The following is a 24499-nucleotide window of genomic DNA, read 5'->3' on the forward strand; positions in this document are numbered from 1 at the left end:
CTTGGCACATTGGCAAGCGTGTGGTCCTGGCAGTGGGTAGGTAGATAGCTGGCTCCCTGATGCTCCGTGGGTGGCAAGCTCAATTGATCTGCTCCAGGCAAACCACACACCAAGGCGGACAGCTCTTGAGGAAGAATGGCAATTGAGGTTGATCTGTGTCCTCCACATGTGTGTGCATTTACACTTGCACTTGTACACACATGCACCCACAAGAAACCCTCACCCCCATCTTACAAGGAAGAACTAGACTTGAGCCTTTATAGTCTCACAGGAGGCTTGGTCTTACATAGAGTAGTTTCAGGTGTCGGGGTCTGACCAGCACTGCATACTCAGGACCTCTGTCAGAGAGCAGAAACCCCTGCTGGGGCTGGCTGAGTCATGTAGGCCTGGCTATACTTGGCAGAGAGAGGGGGTTTTAATTAATCAGTCTTCCTGGTGAACTGGGCAGGGGTCGCTTTTCTGATGCAGCCTTGGCCTGCACTTTGTGGAGAAGGGTTAGTTTGTTCAAAGTCTGGCGGGTTCTCACCTCTGCCTCCCCAGCTTTCCCCTCTTTCTTCCTTGCTGTGGCTCTGTATTTGGTGCTCAGTGCTCTCTCTGCTACAAACTTCTGTGCCTCTGCGCTGCAGGTCACTTTGGTCTCTTGGCCTCCAGACTCTTTCCTGTGTTGTCTTTTTCAATTTCACTTTCTTTCTTCAAATGAGCAATTCTTTTGAAGCAGGTAACTTACACTTCCTCAATTTTTGTTTTGTAGTAGTAGTAGTAGTAGTAGTAGTAGTAGTAGTAGTAATAATAATAATAATAATAACAACAACAAAAACAACAACAACAACAAAAACAACAACAACAAAAACAACACTCAATTTGTTGTCTCTTAGGAGTCTTTTGTAATGTCAGAATTGAGCACTGGATGTCACTGGCTTGTAGGCCAATTGGTCTACCACTAGGTTGTGTTTGCTTGTTTGGTATTTGACAAAATCCTTTTAACAAAGAACCATATTATAGCAATTTTCTATCTCTTATAACTCATTCCATCAAGTAATTCACTAAAAATTTTGGGAAGAGGAACCGGCATCTTTAAAAAGGAGGGTGAGGAGAAGAAGGGATGGTTATAAAAAAATTAACCATTCAGTTATACTAATGGCCCTCATATTATAGTGGCATAATCACTTATAAATAAAAGGCAGAGGGGAAAACAAGCTTGTCTGGTAGGTGTACTCTCTGTTCTCTGCCTTTTTCCCGGCTCTGAAGTATGGTGCTGTCTTGACGTAGGGAGGTAACTGCTATGAATATTGACCGCATGGCAGCCGAAACTATTTTCCTGTCTGGCCTAGTAAATAAAGCAGAGAGGATGAAAGGGAAGAGGAGTCTTCAAGTCAGTGTGCTGTTTTTAGATTATCTCGTTCTTTTAGAACTAGGAGTCTGGATGACATATTGACAATGTACGTTTGGTGGTAGGCGTGGCTAGGTGGGGATTTTTAGAGATGTGGGCCTCTGGTTAAAGACATGTTTTGTTTTGTTCCCCACCCCCCTTGAGTTTTCAGAGTTTATGTTCCTTCTGTCTCCCAGTGCAGAGTCAAACCCTGGACCTCACAGTATTTCTGTATTTATTTTATTTGTGGCCCTCACTGTGTTTATTGTAGTGTGTGTGTGTGTGGGGGGGGGTGCTGTGTGATGTGTCCTTATGTTCCAGTGACGACATCCACTTAGGATATGGCAAGGAGGGGATAAGGAATCTGGGTGGCAAACAGAGCAGCAGCCTGCAGGTCTGGGTGTGGCCTAGTAGGGTCATGGTCATACACATGTGCTACTCTGGAGCATGCTCAGGACTGCTTAGCCTAGAGGATATGACTGTGTGAGGGGAGTAAGGGGCAGGAGTGGGGAGGAGGACCAGAAGGTTGGGGGAGGGGCACACAGGATGAGCCAGCCAAGAATGTACCTAAAAGGCATAAATGGGTGGGAATTGGGTATGAGTTAGGGCTTTAAAATCATAAACATTCTGTCTAACTGAAAAGAGAGTTTTTCGACTTCTGTGACAGTGTTCCAAGGATCCAGGGAGAATTGGAGGGCAGGCTTGGAAATGGCAAGGGCCAGGGCTGGCTAGGTGGCTCAGTGGGTGGGGATGCTCTCTGCCAAGAGCTCATGACCTGAATTCAACCCCCTGAATCCACACAGTGAGAGGAGAGGCACACTTAACACATACACACATGTGCATGCACACACACACACACACACACACACACACACACACACACACACACATGCACATACGCATGCACACACTCACGCACGCACGCGCACATGCGGGAGCATGCTACAAGCCAAGAATGTTCTAGGGCTAGGGCTAGGGAATGTAAAGCTGATCAATTGACTTTGATATAACCAGTGGAGAGTCAAAATGGTGGCCACTGTTCTGGATGCACAGTCTGCAATCAGATAGTGCCCTAGTGACCCAGAGGGAAGATGCTGGTGACAAGTTGTGAGAAAGTTCTATCCTGGGGCAGCCTGAGACAGGAGGCAGCTGTTTGGCCGCAGAGGCCTGCAGCCTAGGGGTAGCTTAGACATTTCCATTTCCATAGAAATGCAGAAGACTGCTGCATCTACTTCAAGCAAATGCATAAGCGCATAGATACGTACCATTTTTAGGAAGGCCTGTAGGAATCATCCTGAAATGAATATTTTAATAGATGATTTCCAAAATAAGAAGTTCCTATCCAGAAGCATTTCCTTTAGAAAGCATAAATTTGCACTTATAAATGCATGTCTACAATAGTGGTCACATGTAACAGCAGCGTCTGCCTTCTCTTGTGTGACCTTGGAAAAGGAAGGGCAGAGGAGCTGTGGCTAAGGTCTTCGGTTCTGGCACAGGTGGAGGAGTGTCCTCCTGCGAACCCTTGTGATTTTTAGAGATTCTCTGTGTACACACGTGAAACTCCCATGTCACACTCCAGACCACAGTGTTCACAAGTGGGGCCAGGATTGGGATGTTTTTCTAATCCTAGTTCCTTCCGTGGTGCCTGTAATATGGAGGAAAAGCTCACTCTTCCCTGGGTCGTATTATTCATTGCAGCCTTCTGTGATGGGCATGTTAATGAGTGAAGTGCTTGATTCTAGAGGCTGGGGCCATAAGGGTGATAGCAGCAGAGGACTCTAGAGCCCACAGAGAAAACTTCTCATAGTTGATGCTGGGTTTTGTTGTTGTTGTTTGGTAGACTGAAGCCAGAGAATGCTGGTTGGTTATAGGCGGCCCTGTCTATCTGGGTTGCTTTTAAAATTGGAGCTGTATAAAGAAAACATTTATAGAAGGAGCCTATGTGTTTAGACCTGTTGATCGAGGTATCCTTGTCTGCTTGTGGGGTCTTTGGGTTGGAGTTGGAGAAGTTCTAGCCACCAGGCAATGCTACAGGGGTATGTGGTGATCAGAGGGGAGCAGCCATGGGGTCAAAGATGGAGACAGAACTGTATCCCCAGGAGGTTGCTTGGGGGCCCATCAGCGGTGCCAGACGGGGGAGGAGGCATCCTAGTCATTAGGTAGTGTCTTCAGGATCTGAGTTCCAGAGCAAAATAGGTACTTGTCCAAGGTGACCTTGCCTTGCAGTGACAAAGCTGGCTTTAACTTGAGATGTCAGAAGAAAACCCAAGAAACACTAAGGGCAAAGCTTGTCACGTCTCTGTTCTTCCAGAGGGCGTTCTGTTTAAAGCCATCCTTGAAATGTTTGCTTCATCCTTGTGCTTTTCTGGGCCTGGACTGGCAATCTCGGGGGAAACATGCTGTGTTGTGCAAATGTGTGCAAGTAGAAAACATGTCCGCTGTGTCCTAGGCAGGGCTCATTGCGCATGCAGCAGGGCAGGTGGCAAAATGCAATAATGCAGCCTGGAATGATAGTGTTTAGCACTTAGCTGCTTAGGAGAAATTCAGCATTAAAATTAGAATGTTTTCCCGGCCCAGGTGCAGGGTAGTGGCTGTAGTTCCCATGATAAAATTGTAGGGGGAAGTGTTTATATCTCTAAGCTGTTGATTCTAATCATTGTTTCTTTTTCTTTGCCCACCCCCCCCCTTCCCTGCTTGGTGCATTTGTTTCTCTTTACAGGAAAAAGTAGAATATGCCTTCCTGATTATTTTTACAGTGGAGACATTTCTGAAGATTATAGCGTATGGACTGTTGCTGCATCCTAATGCTTATGTTAGGAATGGATGGAATTTACTGGATTTTGTTATAGTAATAGTAGGGTAAGTCCCCCCTGCTTTGGGGAAACGTTTATCTGGAAAGTGGAGGTGTGGCTGGGAGGTCAGGGGAGCACAGCCTTCTTGGGGAAGATGGCTGTCCTTTTGTGGGTGATGGCACCAGGACCTTTCAGGAGTTCCTTTAATGTTGGCAGAGCTGCTGTCAGTCCCTGGGCAGAGTCAGGCGTGAAGATGGCTCATGACTGATGCTGTGCTTGGGGAAGTCAGTGACATGCTGTTGGAGGAAGTCTCAGCTGCTAATGAGAGATGATTCACCTCACAGGGCCTTGACTTTCCACAAATAGGCCTGCCTTGCTGGTGGGTGGAGTCAAGGAGATGCAGCTCCTAAAACTTAGCACCCTGCTAGTTAAAAACATGTGTATCATATGACAAAGCCTTCCTAGCTGCGAGGTACTCTGCAGTTTAATATCCTTTCAGTGAAGCTATTATGTTTTTTTTATGCTGACTTGTGGGAGAAACTCTGGCATGCTACTTTCCCATTTTAAATAACAAAACATGCGTCTGAACAATGTCACGTATTTGGCATATGGTAAAATAAACTAGAAAATGCAGAGAAGCAGGTGTTCTTTCAAAACCTTGTTGCAAGAAGAAGAAGATGCTGGTAGCTTTAGTTAAAGAATGTTAGAATTAAAAAATAGAGGTCTGTGTTGTCCTGTTCCTTCTACACCCTGAAATGTTGCCAGCAGAGGAAACACAGATCAGGTCTTTGGAGCAAATACCCACCAGGGAAGACAGGATATAGCCCCTGTGTTGGGGCTCCTTAATCCAGCTGTTCTATAACTTTCTCCTAAAATTAGGCTTCATTCCATCAAGAGAACACTAAACAGATTAATTTACTTCTACTTTATATGTATTAGTATTTCACCTGAATGTGTATCTGTGTACTGCATGCACATCTAGTGCCCATGGGATCCAGAAAAGGGTGTCCTATCCCTCAAACTGGAATAACATACAGTTTTGAGCCACTGTGGTGGGAGCTGGGAATCAACCCCAGATCTACTACTGCAAGAGCGGCAAGCACTTCATTGCTGACATGCCTCTAGTTTTGAGAGAGCTTTTAAAGCCACCCTCTGCTTTCATATCCGTGGCTTTATTCAGTTGCCTTTTGTATTGAACACTTTGGGTTATCGTTTGGAGTACCTGTTTGTATCATGAGTCCTCTGGTTTTTCATTAGATATTACTTTTCCTCCCTGTTAGGAGAGCAGCTTAAATTTTGGGATGTTCTTTTACCCTAGGAAGTGAAAATGGGGCCCAGAGTAGTGGCCTATCGGATGGTTAGACTTAGAGGGGAAAGGTTAGCTTTTATAAAAGCCTCCTGTTGTACATCGGCATCTAGGTCTGTATTGCAGAGGTAATGCATCTTAAAGGAATAGGTGGCAGATAGGCATGATGGCAAATACCTCTTCTTATCTGGCACACCTGTCAGGGAGTGGCACGCAGGAGCCTCAGATGTCCCTCGGTTCTGTGAAAATCTTGTTGTGCCTTTCCTGCCACTGGATTTTTATTAGACTAGAGAATGGAGACCCTTAGCTTTGTTTCTTTTGTCCTCAGGCTGTGTTCACCTTGGCATTTTTTTTTTCTGCTGGAACATTCTGCCCACAACAGAACAGCGCAGGGACAGGGGACCAAGCCAATGTGTGGTGATCTTACCAAGTTTAGGGGATAAAACCTCAGGAAACCCGAGAAACTTACAGTGGGGAGGGAGAGAGCCAGAGAGCAATAGAGAGAGATCTGTGCATGTGCTTGAGGCCCCTGGAGTTTGGGCTGAAACTAAGCTATATTCCACGAGGCCAAGAAAAGAAGATTGTTAGGGAACAGAGAGAGACAGGCCACAGGAATATAAAATAAATAACAACCAGTTTGCTTAAGACTGAAGAGTGTTTGGGATCCAAATCCCCAGAGTAAGTTACTGCACTGAACACTGTGGACTATCAGCAAACACCCTAGAAGAGCCACTAGTAGTGGAATTAACCTAGAACTAGACTAGAGCTTGGCAACCCATGTCCAGGGGACCAAATTCTAGCCACCCACCACCTATTTTTATAAATAAAGTTTTATTGTAACATAGCAGCGCTCATTTGTTTACACCCCTGGGTTGAGGATTCCAGTCTATAAAGCCTTAAAATATTTACTCTCTGGCCCTTTACAGAAAAACTCTACTATCCTTGCTCTAGCATAAAGACTCTTTGAAACTTTGAGGAGCCTGAAGGAGAGAGAACTGATAAGCAAGTAACTTAATTACCCCGTAAAATGAAGCAAGACTTCTCAAAGGAAAAATAAGATCTAAATCCTTAGATGATCATTCTAAGTGCCTTACCTGAAGTCAGGTAATACTAGATATATAAAGAAGTGTGACCCCTAACAGGAGGAAAGTCTATGAATAGAAACAGACCCAGAGATGATGGCAAGGGACTTTGTAAGGGGTTAAAACAGCAGCCATGAATGTGCTTGTGGACTTTAAGGTAATGTATGACTACAGTGGGGAACGATGGAATAATAAAAGAAACACATGGAACTTCAAGAACTGGAAAGTCCATCTGAAATGAAAAGGTCCCTAGAGTGGCTCACCAGCGTATCAGGCAATACCAAAGACAAAAATATAGGGAAACTTGAAGATGTAGCAATAATAATTAAGGAGAAATAAACACCACCTCACTAACTTGTGAATTATGCCCTAACACGTATGTATTTGGAGTCTTAGAGGCTGGAGGAGTGTCTCAACAGCTAGGAGCACCGTCTGCTCTCACAGAGGACCTGGGTTCCCAGAACCCACATGACAGCTCACAAGCATCTGTAGTTCCAGATCCAGGGGACCCATGTCCTCTTCTGGGGTCTGTGAATACCTACACACACACACACACACACACACACACACACACACACACTACACATAAAACATGTAGAGGCACATATACACTCATGCATAATAAATACGCCAGCAATCTTTTTTAAAAGGAGGAGAGAGAAAAGAAAAGTCCCTGAGGTAATGGTTCTAAATGTTTCATATATGATGGAAAATGAACTCAGAAGTTCAAAATCCTTAGCAAAGCTTTATATCAAAGAACCCAGAGAAAGGTGTATCACAGGCACAGAAAAAAAATGCTTAAATAAATAAATAAATAAATAAATAAATAGTAAATGATAAAGAGAATCTGAAAACAGAAAAAGAGACATCTCAGACCTTTCAACATCTGTACAAGCCCGTAGACAACAGACACAGAGTGTTAGGGAACGTTAGCTCAGAGTTCTCATCTAGTGAAATTCCTTCCAAAACCCAAGTCAAAATGGAAACATTTTTAGACAAACCAAAGTTGAGACTTCATGACTGACAGACTTGCACCTCGAAAAATGCTAAGACAGCTTTTCAGGCTGAAGAAAAATGACATCAGAAGTGAAGGTCGGGGGGAAGAGGGAGGGAGGGGATAACAATCGAGATGTAATGTGAATAAATTATATTAAATTAAAAAAAAAAGAAATGGCAAATTCTAGATGGGATAAACTTGAAGATACTTACTCTCATTTTAAAATCCCCTTAAAGGTAATTGTCTAAAACAAAAGCAAACAGTATATTGTGTGCAGCCATATGCAGTTGCTCATTCCTCCAATGTCAGCAGGGGGGAGGCAGAGGCAGGCAGATCGCTGTGAGTTTGAGGCCAGCCTGGTCTACAGAGTGAGTCCCGGACAGCCAAGGCTACACAGAGAAACCCTGTCTCGAAAACCAAATAACCAATGTATTGTGCCTTTGGTGGCAGCAACGTATCTTACAGTGGCACAGAGGACAGAGATGTCATTGTGGGCTGTTGTCAGGTGTGCACAGTACTAGGATGAGAAGTTAGAGCACAAACAGTTAAAAGTGTAGACTGCAAATTCTGGAGGCCAGATGGACAGACTATCCAGCCTCCACCCAAGAGCCTAGAAACATCTCTAGACGAAGCCCATTGCTCCACATCAGCTAAGCGTTTTGACATCTGCTTTAGCAAGCAAGGCTTTATTGTAACCCAGCTATGCGTATATGTGTAGCTGTTTGTTCTATTTGATGTTTAATGACAAAGTTTACTCGTAACTCCAGAGATCCTGAGGTCTGAAAATTCTAAAATATCTACTCTCTTTCCCTTCGCAGAAGATGCCCTCTTGACACTGTGCCTACACGAGCCCCTAGAAATGCAGAGCCTTAGTTATTACTATTAAGACAACAGTGGAGACTGACTGTAGTAGAGAGATGCACGAGAACAAACAAGTCAGCCTGGGGAAGCATAGAGAAGAAGAAAACTAAAGTAAACAGAAAACAAGTAACAAGATGGAAGGATTGACCAAGCGCAGCCCTAATGTATACCATGAGTTTGTCAGATTGCCATTTATAAAAATAAGACTCAACTTTCTAAGGTCTCTTTTCAGCCTTCTTTAATGCAAAGACAAATAATTTGTGACTAAACGGATAGAAAAAGCAGGTAGAGGGGCTATGTCAACATCCAACAAAGCAGACTATAGAAAAAGTAGTTACCAGGCATACAAAGGGAGACGTTCCATAACCGTAACGTTTATTTATTGAGATGATTTAAGAATGCTCATTGTTCAGATATCTGGTAACAGAGCTTCAAAGTGTTTGAGCAAACACTGTTAGAACTGAAGAAAGAACAGACAGATGTACCGACAGATGATGTACCGACAGATGTACCAACAAATGTACCATTACAGCTGTGTGCCCCAGACCTCTATATGGAGTGGCTAGGTCCTGTAGATGTGGAGACCTGACCAATACCACCGATCACCTTAACCGTCTCAAAGGACTTTGCATCAATGAGAGCAGAATACACATTCTTTTCGCATGCATATGAAATTTTCATCAAGAGTTAATATTCTGGGCCATAAAATAAATCTTTGTGAATTTAAGGCTGAAATCATAGAGAATCAAGTTTTCTGAGTGAACCTAACAATGTTTCTGGATAAAGAGTCACTATAAAAATCATAGGACCTTCTATATATTAGCCATGGGCAATTTAAAAAAAAAATTTAAATGTTACTATTTACAGTGGCATCAAAACTATAAAATACAGATAGCTCACTAAAATGGCCAAGTCTTTGTGGGAAGAATCAAAGAAGATCTGAGGAAAGATTGGGGTACTGTGCTCATGTATTGGAAAATTCGATAATCTTGGGTTTCCAGTTCTTCCCACATCAAGGTATAGATTGAACCCTAATCTAAATACTAGCAGGCTTTGGGGAAACCGACAAGATTTTGCTAGCATCTGTATGGAAGTTGGAGAGTTGGCCAAACAAATCTTTAAGAACAAAGCAGGAGCCTGAGCCTGTGGCTTGCTTTAATGTTGTTGGAGTCAAGATAGTGTAATATTGATTGTAGGAGTTGACATAAAGATCAATGGAATCAAATAGGGCCATCTAGAAATAGACCCGTGTGTATGCTATCCATTGATTTTAGAAAAAGATGCCTTGATAATTCAATGGCATGAGGAAACTGTTTCCAGTAAACAGTGCTGAAACAACTATCCGTCAATATGAAAGGGTATTCTTACCTCATACCTTGTGTAAATGTTGCCTTCCCACAGACCATAGACATATTTACCATTTAAAACTAAAAGCCTTCACAGAGAAAATACTGAAGAAAACTTTATGATTCCTAAGCATGCAAAGATTTCTAACACATAAGTACTGGTGGTGAACTCTTAAAATTTCCACATAAAGCCGGATGTCGTGGCGCACACCTTTAATCCCAGCACTTGGGAGGCAGAGGCAGGCGGATCGCTGTGAGTTCGAGCCCAGCCTGGTCTACAAAGTGAATCTAGGACAGCCAAGACTACACAGAGAAACCCTGTCTTGAAAAACCAAAAAATAAAATAAAATAAAATTTACTACGTTTCTTTAAAAAAAAAAAATTTCCACATAAGTGGAGGAGGCTTAGAAAATCAATCAAGATGCAGTAAGTTCAAGGGCAGCCTGGGACATGAGAGGCAGAAAGTAGCACCCATCAAAGAGACAATGAAAAGAATAAACTTTATCAAAATTTAAAACTTTTCTTCAAAAGTCAATGTGAAAAGAATGAAAAAAAAGCAGTTCACATAGGAAAAGAAAATAAAAGAAAGACATTCCTTGGTCATATATATATATATACATTTCACGTGTATAAAGAACCATTGGAGAAACTGGCACAGTGTGGAATGAGTATCTGAATAGATCTTCATTTTAAAATACATGGCCATCCAACAGGACTCTGAACATTGTTCGTAATCTCAAAAATGGGGATTAAAAGCACAGTAACAGCACTGTGTGCCTACTGGGACTACTGGGTATGAAGAGAGCAAAGACGCCAGTGGTAGCCAACATGTGGAATAATTGAACCTCTCATGCCCCACTTTCTAAAGCTGGAAGTGGTAAAACCACTTAGAAAGATTTTCCCCACTTTCTTCCAGGATTAAAAACACTTGCCATGTGACATGTGACCATATGACTACTTTTCTGGTATTCATCCGAGGAAATGAAAACACATGTCCACAGAAAGACTTTCTTCAAAATAGAGGAAAGCTGAAAATAGTGTCTACAGAGCCAAGTACATTGATAAAAATCATCAGGGCATGTTTATTTAATTAAATATTTTACTTAACAATAAAAGAAACTAATAAGTTTAACAACTTGGATGAATCTCAAAAAATATGACAACCCAAAAAATCATACCATGTGGTTCCTTATATAGTTCCTAGAAAAGTAAAATGCCTGCAGAGATAAGTAGCCAGCCCATCTGAGGTAGCCACATCCAGGGAGGGTGGCACTGCAGGCGACCTGGAGCACTGCTGGAGATGGTGGGCTCCTCTGGGTTGATAGGCTTTGCTGCGTTTCCTTACATGTTTGTCATAACTCAGCTAACTTAGACTTTAAACAGATGCACTTCTCATATGTGGAATAAACAAACTGTGGTGATGTTCTGAAAGGAAACATAACAAGGTAGGGCTAGTCAATGGTATTTCTTGTTAGTATATCAAGCTCACAGATTGGGGCTGGAGAGATGGTTCTCCCAGAGGACCTGGGTTCAATTCCCAGCACCCACATGGCAGCTCACAACTGTCTGTAGCCCCAGTTCCAGGGGATCTTGCACCGGTACAGACATACGTGCAGGCAAGGCACCAATGCACACAAAATAACAATAAATCCTAGAGAAAAAAAAAACCACCTCACCTTAGATAATTATCTAAAATATTAACCCACTCCCTACCACCATGGGAAAAAAAAGCCACAAAGTAAAATTCTTACTAAATTGTGGTTGGTTATGGCAAGAGCAGAAGAAAAATTATAAAAAAAGAGAATGATCAGCCGTGACACCTTTGCTTGGGTGGAATCCCACTCACTGACGCTCCATCTACACTCTGTTTCTCTATCCCGTGAGTTTTCCATTCTGAGTCGAGAGGGGCCCATTACTTCTGTCAGTATTCCCACTAAAAGAGACACTAAGAATGTGGCTCTCAGTACTGCGGGCACACGAGGACTGAGCCTGGAGTTGCTTCCTTTAAAGTAGAGCTTGGTCTGCATCAACCCTTCCCCACCCCTTCAGGTTCTTAGGCAAGATTGTCACTTAAGCTTTTGTGAGGAAGGGCATGGTGTCCCCATTCAGCTGCACCTGGCCTCAGCCAGTTGGGCGTGGCCTTTTCTCCTCTTTAATGACAACCCAGCATCTTATATTGCTGCTTCCTTCTCCTGTCCATATCTGTTCAGGCGCTGAGGACCATGGTGATCTATCATCATCACCACCACCACCACCGCCACCCTTATCATTGGTAGGAGTGGGAGAGAAATAGACTGTAGAATCTGAAGTCCTTAATTAAGTCTTCTCATTTCACTGAGAGGGAAACTGAGCCCCGTAGAAGAGGCATCGCAACCCATACCAACTTCAAGCGGAGGCCAGCTTCCCATTCCGGTACTTTTGAAGTGGCAGAGACATTAGTCACCTTTTTTCAAGGACAGTGCTGAGAATGGGGGATGAAGTGACTGGGTGGTCTACGTTGCAAAGCTGCAATGCTTGTGAGCAGGCCTCAGTCACCCCGTGCTTGAGAGCTGCATTTCAGTCACCATCTGCAGAAGCTGCTTTCCTAACTCTGGGTTGAAAATTCCTGTGGCTTCCACATTTGCAGAGTTTGAGGGTTTTTTTTTTCCTTCTTCCTTTTACTTTGTTTCTCTGAAGCTGTGAACTTGGTTTTTGGGAGAGAGACTTTTAACGCTGGCTTTGCTGCAGAAGTTTACAGCCATTTAAAAAAGCCAACATAATAACCTGCCATAACCTTGATCTACTTCCCCAGTCAGAACTCAGGCCAGCTCTTGTCAGAAGCTTTGCAGAGGTGGAGATGTGGCTCATGTCCCTCCTGGGTCCTTACTAATTACTGTTCTGTTATTAAAACAACAGAGTATCTATAAAAGCCCTGGAGTGACAGAGCTGTGCCTAATCAGGCCCACAATCAGACCACCCTGCGTTTTATGGACCCAGTGTCTTGGTGACCCAGAGGCCTGTCAAGGAGGGGGCAGAATTTCTGCTTTGGCTGCTAATTAAACTTTAGAAACCTTTTCTTTGTTGCTGGGCCAATTATACCCACAATCTGATTGGCTAGAGTTGATGCTATTTGCAACGGGAAAATTTATATTTACTCTTAAAAAAAAAAAAAAGAGCAACCATTCCAAAGAGTAAATATTTATTTTAAAAAAGCAAAAGTAACTGTCAAGTGAGCAGATTGTCCGAAAATAGCATTATCCGGAAAACCTTCTGAGAGTCGGAGAGAACTTGTCATCACTGCCAGATACAACATCACTCACATTTCAGAAGAGAAAACGGCGATAGTAATTCCTTCCCTTAGGTAGCTCTTTAAGCCTTTGCACACCACAGCTTCTTGGCATCTTCGATTCACATTGTTTTGCCAAATACCTCAAGGAGGGTACAGGTCGGGGGGGCGGTGTCAGTGACTGCACTGGGTGTGGGGTAACACATTAAGATGGAGAGCTTTGAAGTTGTCCACCTATTTATTCACCAAGATGTTTCTGGAGTGCTTTGTATGTGTCAGGGACTGTTTCAGGAACTGAGTTAGAACAGGCAAACTGAACAGAACAGATGAAAACTCCCTGCCCTCCCGGCTCTTACATCCTTGTCAGTCACACACCCGGGTCCAGATGTTAGCTCTGCCACTAGTGGCCTCACCTTGGGCAGATGAGTCTTTCTCACAAACTTCGTTACCGCGTGTGTGTGAAGGGGCCTTGATAATGCGGCATGAGACCCCTTTTGTGAAGGCGGGCATGGTGACAGATGAGAGGCACTTGGCGTAGAGCCTGGGTCACAAGCCGTGGCCACCAAGATCCCTGGGATCAAGACAGTGCCATTTGCTCTCTTGGGATCATGCTCAGTGAGCCCCTGCTTCTGGGTGCTTTGTGGGGGGGTGAACACAGAACTGAGTCGCTTCTCTCTGGGGTCCTTCCAGGTAGCAGGGCAGACTGGGGCTCCATGGCCAGGTCCTCGCCTTTGCCTAGCCTGCCTTTTAATTTGGTTAGCAGCCACCCAGAATTAGCCCTTGTTCAAAAATAACTACTATTATCATCCTGTTTTGCTTACCTGGGTGACAGACTAACACTTGTTTCTCTCTTCCTCTTTCAGATTGTTTAGTGTAATTTTGGAACAATTAACCAAAGAAACAGAAGGCGGGAACCACTCTAGTGGCAAATCAGGAGGCTTTGATGTCAAAGCCCTCCGTGCCTTCCGAGTGTTAAGACCACTTCGACTTGTATCAGGAGTGCCCAGTAAGCACATTTTGCTTCCTACCCCTAGAAGTGCTGCCTTTTCCCTGGTGGGTGGGTCTCAGGATCAGGAAACATTGCTCTGAGGTGAGTTGCTCTGTACCTAGCAGGCACCTGGCAGCAGCAGCTGCAGCAGCAGCCCTGCCTTGATGCTGGGGTATACAAGCTTGCACCATGGCTGTGCATCTCTAGGACGCTCCTGAAGGCGGAACAGGTGGTGGTTACTGTCATCTGCTCTTCAGATGAAGCGAGACTCGGTGGCAGTGGGAGACCTGGGCTTCTGGCCTCCTGTTTCTTGTCTAGTTTTGCATTCTGATGGTGTCCGGTGGTTTTCTTCCCACTCCCAAGCCTGCCTCAACTAGTAGTGGTAGCGGTATAGTCGGTGGAGGGCCCTGAGGGGCGAGCGGCAGGGAGGCCAGACTTCCGGGAACTCTGATGGACTCCACTTTTGCTGCTGCTACTGCTGCCTGTCACTCTCTGAGAAGAGGAATAAACTTGTCAGTTTCCACACCCGTGTACAGAACACGGCACCGTGCTGTGTGACGGTGGCAGGAGAACCTCTCCAGCCCGTGAAGGAAGATCCTAGCGGGAGTGAGGGAGACTGCTGCCTTCCAGCAGCCCCTACCATGTCAGCCAATGCCTGGCTCTGCTTGCCTTCTGACTCTGGCCACTGGGCAAGCTGAGTCTCACCTGGGCTGGGAGGGGAGAGCCTGCCTGGCCTTTGCCTTGGAAAGACTGCACTTTCTGGGGCCCGGAGCATGTAGACATCCTCAAACCTGTCCTAGCGTTGCTGCTTCTGAGGAGGTGGGGTACTCAGAGCTGGAGCAAGGATGCAGGACTGCTGGCTGCACCCACTTGCCACAACTCAGAAAGCCATTAGAACATGGATTCTTTTCCTTTCAGAATGTCTTCATGAAGTTTTATTAAGCCTTAGGCACTCAGAATGCACTAAACTCCTCTGGAAAAAAAAATACTACATTTCCAAATTTACCATTTAAAATGTAGGAAGTGGCGTTTTAAGTGTACTTATTTTTCCAGATGGTTCATTTATTTTCATTGAAAAAGATCAGCGCAAGTCAGAAAGCCACAGAACTGTCTGGAAGCCACTGAGAGAAATAGAAGCACCTTGGCGACGGCTGGCACCGCTGCGTGTAGCTGATGAAATGAGAAGCTTAGTGAGCAAATATGCGCTTTCAGATTTAGTTGTCACAGCTTAATCTAATTTCAAAGTAACCATGACAGCCTTTCCCCCTAAAGAGCAAATGACAGGACAGCCTGCCTCTGGCGTGTGCTGCGTGCAGACTTGGAGCTGTGGCTCGTGCGTGCATGAGCGGCCCTCGCCAGCACAAACTTTTGGAACTGGCCTGGCCTGGCCTTGGCTCCTCGGGCTGAGGAGGTTTCTACAGAGGGGTTAGTGCTCTATAAACTCCAAAGAACAGTTCTCTGCTCTTCCTTCCTCCAAGACACAAGGCTGTTTGTAATCTGGGGTGGTCTGTGTCTCACTCACTTATAGGTCGAGAGAAACAAGGCTCTGACCTTAAGCCCATCTTTTAGCTAATTGTGTCAGGGAACGTTCTCCTCAGATCCAAATAGGCTTGGGGAGAGAGGAGTCAAGGCTTCCAGGGCATGCTATTTTCAGCTGTGGACTTGGGGATTTCTTCTCTAGCACCTGAAACCACTGAAATGCCCAGGAATATTTGGCTATACTTCCAAAGCATTGTCTTCTCACTAAAGACAGGCTATTCCACAGAATATAATATTTTTGTGCAACAGATTCGATAGGGAGTTAAGGGAAAGGCAACCGCATTCCAAAGGTGTGTGGTTGAGTCATGTAGAATTATTTTCAAAAATTAAATAACTTTTTTGTACACACACACACAAGGTTTCTGGCTGTCCTGGAACTCGCTCTGTAGACCAGGCTGGCCTCAAACTCACAGAGATCAGATCAGCCTGCCTCTGCCTCCTGAGTACTGGGATTACAGGTGTACGCTGCCATGCCCGGCTCAGCTCTTTCCTTTTACCATGTGGGTTCTAGGAATCAAACTATCTCACCAGTGCAGGGTGGTGGTGGCATGTGTCTTTGCCCTGAGTTGGGAGACAGAGGTCCAGTGAGTACCAGGACAGCCAGGGCTGCATAGTGGAACCCTGTCTTGAAAAACAAAACTGAAAAATTTATTATTATTTAAAATTATATTTTGTATGTGTGATTTGTGGACCCTTTTCACCACCTACATTCTATTATCTGGTAAATGTTTATCAGACTCTAGGTGTTGTAATATATGTAAATATAGAGGATGCCACACAACAGATCTGATATCAAGAGATTTATTTGGGGGAAGGGAAGGGAAGGGGAGGGGAGTTAAGAGAGCCATGAGAGAGAGGGTGGATGGGTGGAAACGGAGGAGGAGGAGGAAAGGGGAGAGAGAGAGGAGAGAGAGAGAGAGAGAGAGAGAGAGAGAGAGAGAGAGAGAGAGAGAGAAGAGAATAGCGAGGAGAGAGGAGGGAAAAGATGGAGAGGGGAGAGAGGAGAGAGAGGAAAGAGAGAGAGGGAGAAGGGAGGGGGGAGGGAGAAGGGAGGGAGAGGATGGAAAGAGGAGAGAAGAGAGAGGAAGGGGGGAGAGAGACCCAGGATAGAGGGATGGGGGCAGGGGCACCCCAGATACAGAGAGGAGGAGAGAGACCTCGGTAGGGAGAGAGCACAGTGACGGGTCGGTCCTTTACATGTGGTGTGCAGCTGAATCACGCCTGTCACACACCTAGTACCAGCAGGTGATGACATCAGAGGTTACTAAGCAACCTAGAAGCAGGGTGACACAAAGAGCACCAGATGCGATGGAGCACATACTTAATTTCAGCATTTGGGAGGCAGAGGCAGGTGGATCTCTGAGTTCGAGGTGTGTTCTACAGAGCAAGTTTCAGGACAGCCAGGATTATATAGTGAGGCCCTGTCTCAGACAAAAGAAAGAGCAAAGCTAGAATCCAGAGAGCACCGAAGACCCTCTGGCCGGCTCTCACTGTCTCCTAGCGGAACTCAGTGAAGCCAATTAGGAGCTCATGACTTCTGAGCTCTTACAACTAATGGGTGGCCACACAGGGCCCAGGTCTCCTCAGCCTGGCACGGCACCGTTCCCACGCCTTCGTGGTGAGCATGTTGGCTATGTCCCAAGGAGTGAACGTAGTGAGAGCACATCTGCTTAGTTTGTGATGCAGCTGGGTATCTCTCATGAGTCTGGCCAGTCTGAAACGCAGCAGTTACACAAACGTGAATATGTCCACGAGGCCAGTGCCGCACTGCAGTGGAGTTTAAGAGCTAACTCTTAGGTGCTTTGGAATGGCCCTTCCAATGTTTAAAATAAAGAAAAATAGAAAATATCAAAATAGTAGCCAAGAAACTCTGTCCATGTATGTGGGAGTCAGTGCTCTCTCCTCTGTTCATTGCCTGCAATAGACAAAAATGTTAAAAACCATCTTCTTGGTCTTGTTTTCAAAAGAAACCGTTTAAACATTTAAAGATAGACCCCAGAATTTTAGCCTCAAAGAAGGCTTTGGGGAGGGGCAGCTTCCTTGCTGGGTGTGGCTCTTGTTCCCCTCTTTGCTTCCGCCTCCTCCCAGGAGTGCTTGTGGGGGGCACTGCTGTAGCCCCTGGGGTTCCGTTTCTTTGTCTTGGTAGCATTCCAGCTGCTGCTTTGATTTGACTCTAGTATCTCAGTGTTTGTTTTCTGTTCTTTCTTGAATAAATGTTAAGAAAATAAGAAGGGAGAAGAGAGAGAATGGCTGAGTAACCCTTCTAGGAGCTGAGGCCCTGAGTGGTGGGGTGGTGCAAGGTAGTAAGCACTGAGCCAGGAAGACGCTGCTCAAGCGCAGGCTCTGGGTTCCCACCTGTCTGTCCTTCCGTTCCCTCACAGCCGCTGTGTCTTTTTCCTTGGTGTCTGGACCTGAGCCACAGCTTGGGGTCGTATTGGAGTCTCTCATCTCTCAAGCACACGTTTCAGCGGCAGGCCCCCTGCACCCTCATGTTGGGCCGAGTATTCAAACCCAACCTTTCTAAAGTTACGCTCAGCCTTCTGCTGTCCCTGCCCACCCCCTCTATCCTAGAGGGACTGCCTTTAGAAACACGTGGAGGGATTCGTTTTTTTGTTAACATTTTATTAATTTATTCATATCACATCTCAATTGTTATCCCATCCCTTGTATCCTCCCATTTCTCCCTCCCTCCCTCTTTCACCCTACTCCCCTCCCTTATGACTGTGACTGAGGAGGACCTCCTCCCCCTGTGTATGCTCATAGGGTATCATGTCTCTTCTTGGTAGCTTTTCTCTTGGGGGTGACGGAGGACAGCTGTGATCTGCCCCCGACGCTGGCTGACATCCCTGGAGCACTGCGAAGGCACATTCTCTTCATTCCAGCCTGTGGTTGACTGACCTCAGGCCCTGTGTTTCTCTTTCCAACCTGCCTGGAGCCCCACCTCCCTTGAGTGGCGTCTCTGCCTTTCAGGCTTACTGCTGTCCTCATGCTCTCTCTGAGGCAAAGTTTGCTAATGGACTCAGGTCTGGTTCCAGACTCAAAATCAAAACCTGGCTTTCTCTTTGCTGATGGCCTTTATGACTCGCTCTGATGACACCCCCCCCCCCCCGACTCCAATGGACACTGCGCACCCTCACTTCTGTGTGGGTTCTTTGCCTAGGCCTTCCTGTAGGAATCTGTCTACAGGCTCAGACAAGCGGGAAGCTCCTGCAGGTCCTCTGTCCTCACCCTATGCATAGACAGGGCTTTTATTCCTCTTTACTTTTCTGTTCACTGTTGCTCATATAATGCTTACAGACTACCTGAGACTAACTTATGTTGAATTCTTACATTTCCTTTTAGACTATAACCTCTTTGAGAGTGCTGCTTTGTATAATTCATCTTTATATTGCTCAAAGCACTAATCTCCATATTTTGCATATAGTAAATATTCAGGTGATTTTATTAAATAGATACAAATATTAGTGCATACGTGAATAAATGACTTCAATACTGGCCACCCCTCTCTGTCTCTGGTCCATCTGTCTAATGAAGGAGTTGGAGTAAATGATTTTAAAGAATCTCTTTTTAGCTTATGTCATACCCACGCTTAGTATTAATTAACAGCTTTGAAATATCTCTAAATTTTATTACTGTATGTCATAAACGGAGCAAGCATCATTAGGAATTATATTTATGGCTCATTTGAAGTGTCTTCCTAACTCACAAATGAATTTTTCTCTCTCCTAGGTTTACAAGTTGTTCTGAACTCCATTATAAAAGCCATGGTCCCCCTCCTTCACATAGCCCTTTTGGTATTATTTGTAATTATCATCTATGCTATTATAGGATTGGAACTTTTTATTGGAAAAATGCACAAAACATGTTTTTTTGCTGACTCAGGTGAGTTGTGACAGTAATTATTAACCTAACATGAGAACGTTTTGGTTTGGGGAGGTGCTGAGCTCCCGAGCCTTTCTTCCCATCTGTTCCCTATTTCTGTGTGAGTTATGTTGAGGATAAGTGAGACTATTCTGCTTTCTCCATCCCGATCTACTGTGGAACGGACCCTAGCCGATTCGACGGGGCAGGAGGGTGGGGTGGAGGCGGTAGGCGAGGGGTGTCGGGCCTTCACCAGGCAAGCAGGTTATACCATTGTCTGGCGGCCTAGGAGAGGCAGTGTGAACGTGTGTGCAGGGCCATGGGTGGTGGGTGACCCGAAGAAACTGACTTCTGCTGGTGAGGAGCTATTCCAAGCCGACCTCAGGGGGCAGCTGAAACTCCGAGGTGGCAAGGGTGGCGGCATTGGGTGTTGTCATGTTTCTCTTCTAAGCGGTGTCTCTGCTTCCTCTCTCTGTAGATATAGTAGCTGAAGAGGACCCAGCACCATGTGCGTTCTCAGGGAATGGACGCCAGTGTACCGCCAATGGCACGGAATGTAGGAGTGGCTGGGTTGGCCCCAATGGAGGCATCACTAACTTTGATAACTTTGCCTTTGCCATGCTCACTGTGTTCCAGTGCATCACCATGGAGGGCTGGACAGATGTGCTCTACTGGGTAAGCAGCTCAAGGGGAGGTAACAGCGCGCTGTTCCCTTAGTGAACGGTGCCCCGGTGGTCAGCTCTTTGGGAAGGGAAGCAGACCTAGACCCTGTCTTCCTTTGGTGAGCCCCCCCCCCCCACCTGCTGTAGGGGAAGCCAGCCCTGAAAGGCGGCTGCCTGGCCTTAGCGCCTGGCCTTTTAGTCCTCGGCCTCTCCAGGGCTTGCTCCTGACTGAAGCTGCTCCTGCCCACTAATCCCTTCTGAGAACTTGAGGGGCCAGGGCTGTCCTGATTAAACTCAGAGAGGAAGCCCCTGATTCCCACAGTCTATACATAAAGCCTAAAGGGGAGGTGGGGAACACAGACAGGGCCCGTTTTGTGTGCCCCATAGCTTTATGAAACAACAGCTTGTCATCAGTTTACCTTCTATTCTCCTTCCCTCTCTTTCCCCAGCATCATTGTCAGCTAAGCCAGGGCACGCTCTGCCTCCACTCCCCTTGCTTTTGAGCCAAAGAGCTCTGGCAGAGATGACAGAAGATAGAAAGTGCCAGGGCTGGTTGACCCTCTGACAGGTGGATGACCTCTTGGTGACTAGGCTCTGATTCCTCTCATTCCTGGCAGAGCCAGAAGGGTTTGCCGTAAATAAAGTACAGCAGCCATTTCCCCCCAGTGGCTTTGCTTATAGGTAGAATTTTTAAAGCTCACAGAAACTTAGAAATCATTTTTACCCCATGGTAGAGGAGTATACAGCTAGCCTATAGACTTTGAGCCCAAATTTAAATAGGTCAAACTAGTATTCTAGTAGGGAATTGTTTTAGAGCAGCAGCTCCCAACCTGTGGGTCGTGACCCCTTTAGGGGTTGAACGACCCTCTCACAGGCTTTGTATCTAGGATATTTACATTGAGATACATAATGGTAGCAAAATTACAGTTATGAAGTAGCAACGAAGATAATTTTATGGTTGGGGGTCACCATAGCATGAGGGCCTGTATTCAGGAGTCACAGCACTGACACGGGTGAGAACCCCTGGTTTAGAGGAAATTAGCAGTACTTCTTGACTAGGCAGCTTCTAGGTAAAAGGCTTAGAAATGGAGAAGCGGCTTCTGATAGTTTTTAAATCCTAAAGATGACAGGGTTTTCTCTCACTCTCTACCTTCAGAGAATGCTTAGCCATAGGTCTTGCTTCCCTTCGCTGGTAAACACTATGCATGTGAGACTGTAGGTTGTTCATGTCCAGCCGGCCCTCCGTATCTACAGACCCTGCATCCATAGGTTTAGTCCACATTTGACTGAACCAAATGCAGATTGAAAGTAATTCAGGGGGGGGGGCATCTGCACTGAATATGTTCAGACTTGTTTTGTAACCATTCCCTAAACAATATAGTATAATGATTATTTAATGCTTTTAGGAATTAAAAGTAGTTCAGAGATGATAGAAGCACATAGAGGTATGTGGAGATAGGCCATATGCAAATCTGTGCCATTTTATCTGAGGCCCTTGAGCAGCTTTGGCTGTGGGTGGTCCCTGTAGATGCTGAGGATCGGCTGTGTGTTCTGTTAAGTGAAGAATGAGTATCACCAACTCATTGTAGCTTGTTTGTCCTTCATCCCTCTCTCTGATTGTTGTAGGAGCGTGGTGTGTGTGTGTGTGTGTGTGTGTGTGTGTGTGTGTGTGTGTGTGCACATCTGTAGACACAAATGTTGATTATAGCCACAGCAATACCTTCTCATGGAGAGGAAGGGCAGGCATCATCAGACATGGTGCTCCCAGGTTGGGACAGTGTTGGTTTTCACTTGTGTCACCAACATGGCAGCTCCTGAGCAGTGCTAAGCTCAGTTCCAAACTTCCCGCAACATGGCTGATAAACAAAGCGCATCAGCAACAGGAGCCCAAACTCTGGTTTTCCCTCCCCCACACAGTAGGGAAGTCTTTTCCTTTTCCTTTTTCTTCCTTCCTTTCTTTCTTTTTTTTTTAAGTAAAAGTCTGTGACTTTCTCAGATTTGTCTTCTCTCTATTGTCATGGTACATTGCCAGATGCTGGTCCAACATGCCTTGACTAATAGACAATTTTATAGTTTATCTTACATCTTTGCACATTGGTTCTCTGGCAGCAATTGTCCTGTTGTCGTGCAGAGAAAATTTCAGGACTGTGTGACCGGATAGGAGAAAATTTCATGTGCTTTTTTGAGAACTTTTCAGTATCACCTGTGATGATGAAATTTTTTATTGTTGCCATGGCAATAACATGGCTAATAATTTAACAACTTAATTTCATCCTCTATCAATTACATAACACCTTATCATGATGGAGGAGCACATGTAGTTCCTCAACATTGCTCTAGTCTGTCCCTTCCTAGAAGGTCTGCGATCTTGAAGATGGAGACAACAGTATGTAAAGCATTCTCAGGGTCCTGCAGCAAGTGTTTGTAGTTCTTGATTAAGGGCAGGAATCTGTGAATTACTTAATAAAGAGCTTAAGAGCAAACACGTTTGGCCTTGCAGGCATGTGGTCGCCTGTCCAGCCACCAACTCCGCCATTGAGCATGGAGCCAGCCACGAAATAAGCATAACTGAATGGATATGGCTCTGTCTTGGCTAGGCTTCCGTTATGGGACCTGAAATCTGAATTTCCTATGACTTTTATACATCATAAAGTGTCCTTCCCTACCCCACAACCACTTAGAAACATGAAGCCCATTTGTAGCTTTTGAAAGTCATATAAAGGAGAAGTAGATCTGGCCTTCAGGTAGTTGAGGGATCGCTGGCCTAGACTAGAACCCAGCCCACGTTCCCTACGGCTCTTCCACTTGACAGTGGATTATGGGTCCTTTTACAACACTAGGGGCAGCTGAGTAATGTCTTCCAGAGTGTTCTCTAAGACCTTACTGTCTGAAACTCATTGGGATTGTTTTTAATCACTGTTGATTGCATTTATTAGCTCATCATAGAGCTAGGAAGGAGCCAACGATCTAAGCTTTCCCAGTATTTTATGGGCCAAAGTCAGCTGGAAGCCCCTGTTCTAGGACAGGACATCTTTGCCCAGTGCAGAGCCTGGGCTAGAGCAGGTGCTCAACAAACACACACGGCCGGTGCCACACACACGGCCGGTGCCACTCTTCCACGGACCGAGTCTACAGCCAGTGCCACTCTTCCATGGCCCGAGCCCATTGCCTCAGCTGCAGAAGACGGGGCCATGCTGGAGTATTTTTATCCGTTCTCTTGAGAGATAAAGGAGATTCAGTTTTAAATATCAATTGCAAACACATTTCTCAATGTTTAGGTTTTTGTGTATGGTGGACAAAATCTTCGCATCTAGACAAGTTTATATTTAGCCAGAGTTCTCCAGTGCACTTAGGCCGTAATTCTCAAGAGTGTCTGGCAAATGTCTGGCAGGGTCCTGGAAAGGCTTGTGCACAGAGGCACACCTGGACGGAGCTATTTGCAGCTGTGGGGAGTCAGGATCACAAACTGCTGTGTGTGTGTGTGGTGGGAGGGGGGAACGTATTGCAGTTTTTCATGAAGTGAGCTCCACAAACAACTTTAAAGCACTGTTTGGCTCACGCAGATGTCTTGTCCATGGAGACTGTCCTGCACTTCAGAAAAAGAGCTAGAAAGGCAGGTTCCTGGGTCCCTCTGGGCTTTCGTGTCCTTGGCTACAAGATGCACAATTAGATGACGTGATCTTTTTCCTTCAACTTAGAGGATTTTGTTTGTTTCCTTCAGAGGAAATGTTTCAAATGTAGGAAACGAACAGCACCTTTTAGAAGGGTGCTGTCTGTCTGAGTCCCCTATGGCCTCCTGTGTTGGCACCACGCTGTTTCTTCAGTGGTACACAGGGCTGTGGAGGCGCCTCCTGAGGGACCTTGTTGGAAATGCTTGAGATCACCTGACAGCTCCTCTCAGTCAAAGTACCTGGGAAACTCTTCTGTGTCCCAGCAGCCAAGGGCTCTCCTTTCCCAAAGCCTAAGGCATTCCAGCAGTTTCCGAAAGTTACAGAACCCAAGAAGCCTTAAGCTTTCCTTTAACTTGAGGCATACATGGGCACTTAAGCCTTTAAAGTAAGAGAAAACTGAGGCGACATAGAAAATTGTCTTGGGTGTCAGGTGGCCCTCTCTTCTGTGGCTAACATAAATACTTTTTAAAATTAATCTAAATTGAAGTGCCTTGCCTCGTGCTGGTACCTCTGTTGTTGATGAAGAACACGCAGACAAAGCCCTGGGCAGATATGGGCATGTGGGGGACCAGCCCAGCAATTGTGATTTTTTTTCCCCTACGTGTATGACAAGCTCTGCTCTGCGGCAGGTGTGAGGGGAGAAAGACTGGCCCTGAGAGCTTAAGTTTCATCTCTTCTGGCCACGAGAAGAGATGCTCCAGCCGGCTCGGCTCTGTTTACCTCTCCCCTTCCCTCAGCCCTCTTCAGCCATTCTTCTGTG

The 24499-nt window shown here is 45.5% G+C and overlaps 1 protein-coding gene across 15 annotated transcripts in view; it reads left to right on the forward strand.

The window, feature by feature from the left end:
• CACNA1D (calcium voltage-gated channel subunit alpha1 D) overlaps positions 1-24499 on the forward strand; it is a 305943-nt gene that overhangs the window by 146671 nt on the left and 134773 nt on the right. For all 15 annotated transcript variants that reach the window (XM_084797091.1, XM_084797101.1, XM_084797097.1 and 12 more), the window contains exons 4-7: positions 4089-4228; positions 13882-14024; positions 19275-19427; positions 19885-20081. In XM_084797091.1, the coding sequence (XP_084653217.1) occupies positions 4089-4228; positions 13882-14024; positions 19275-19427; positions 19885-20081 (633 nt within the window). The remainder of the gene's footprint in view (positions 1-4088; positions 4229-13881; positions 14025-19274; positions 19428-19884; positions 20082-24499) is intronic.

Source organism: Acomys minous (genome assembly GCF_964271855.1).
Source record: "Acomys minous genome assembly, chromosome: 9".
NCBI classification, from domain to species: Eukaryota; Metazoa; Chordata; class Mammalia; order Rodentia; family Muridae; genus Acomys; species Acomys minous.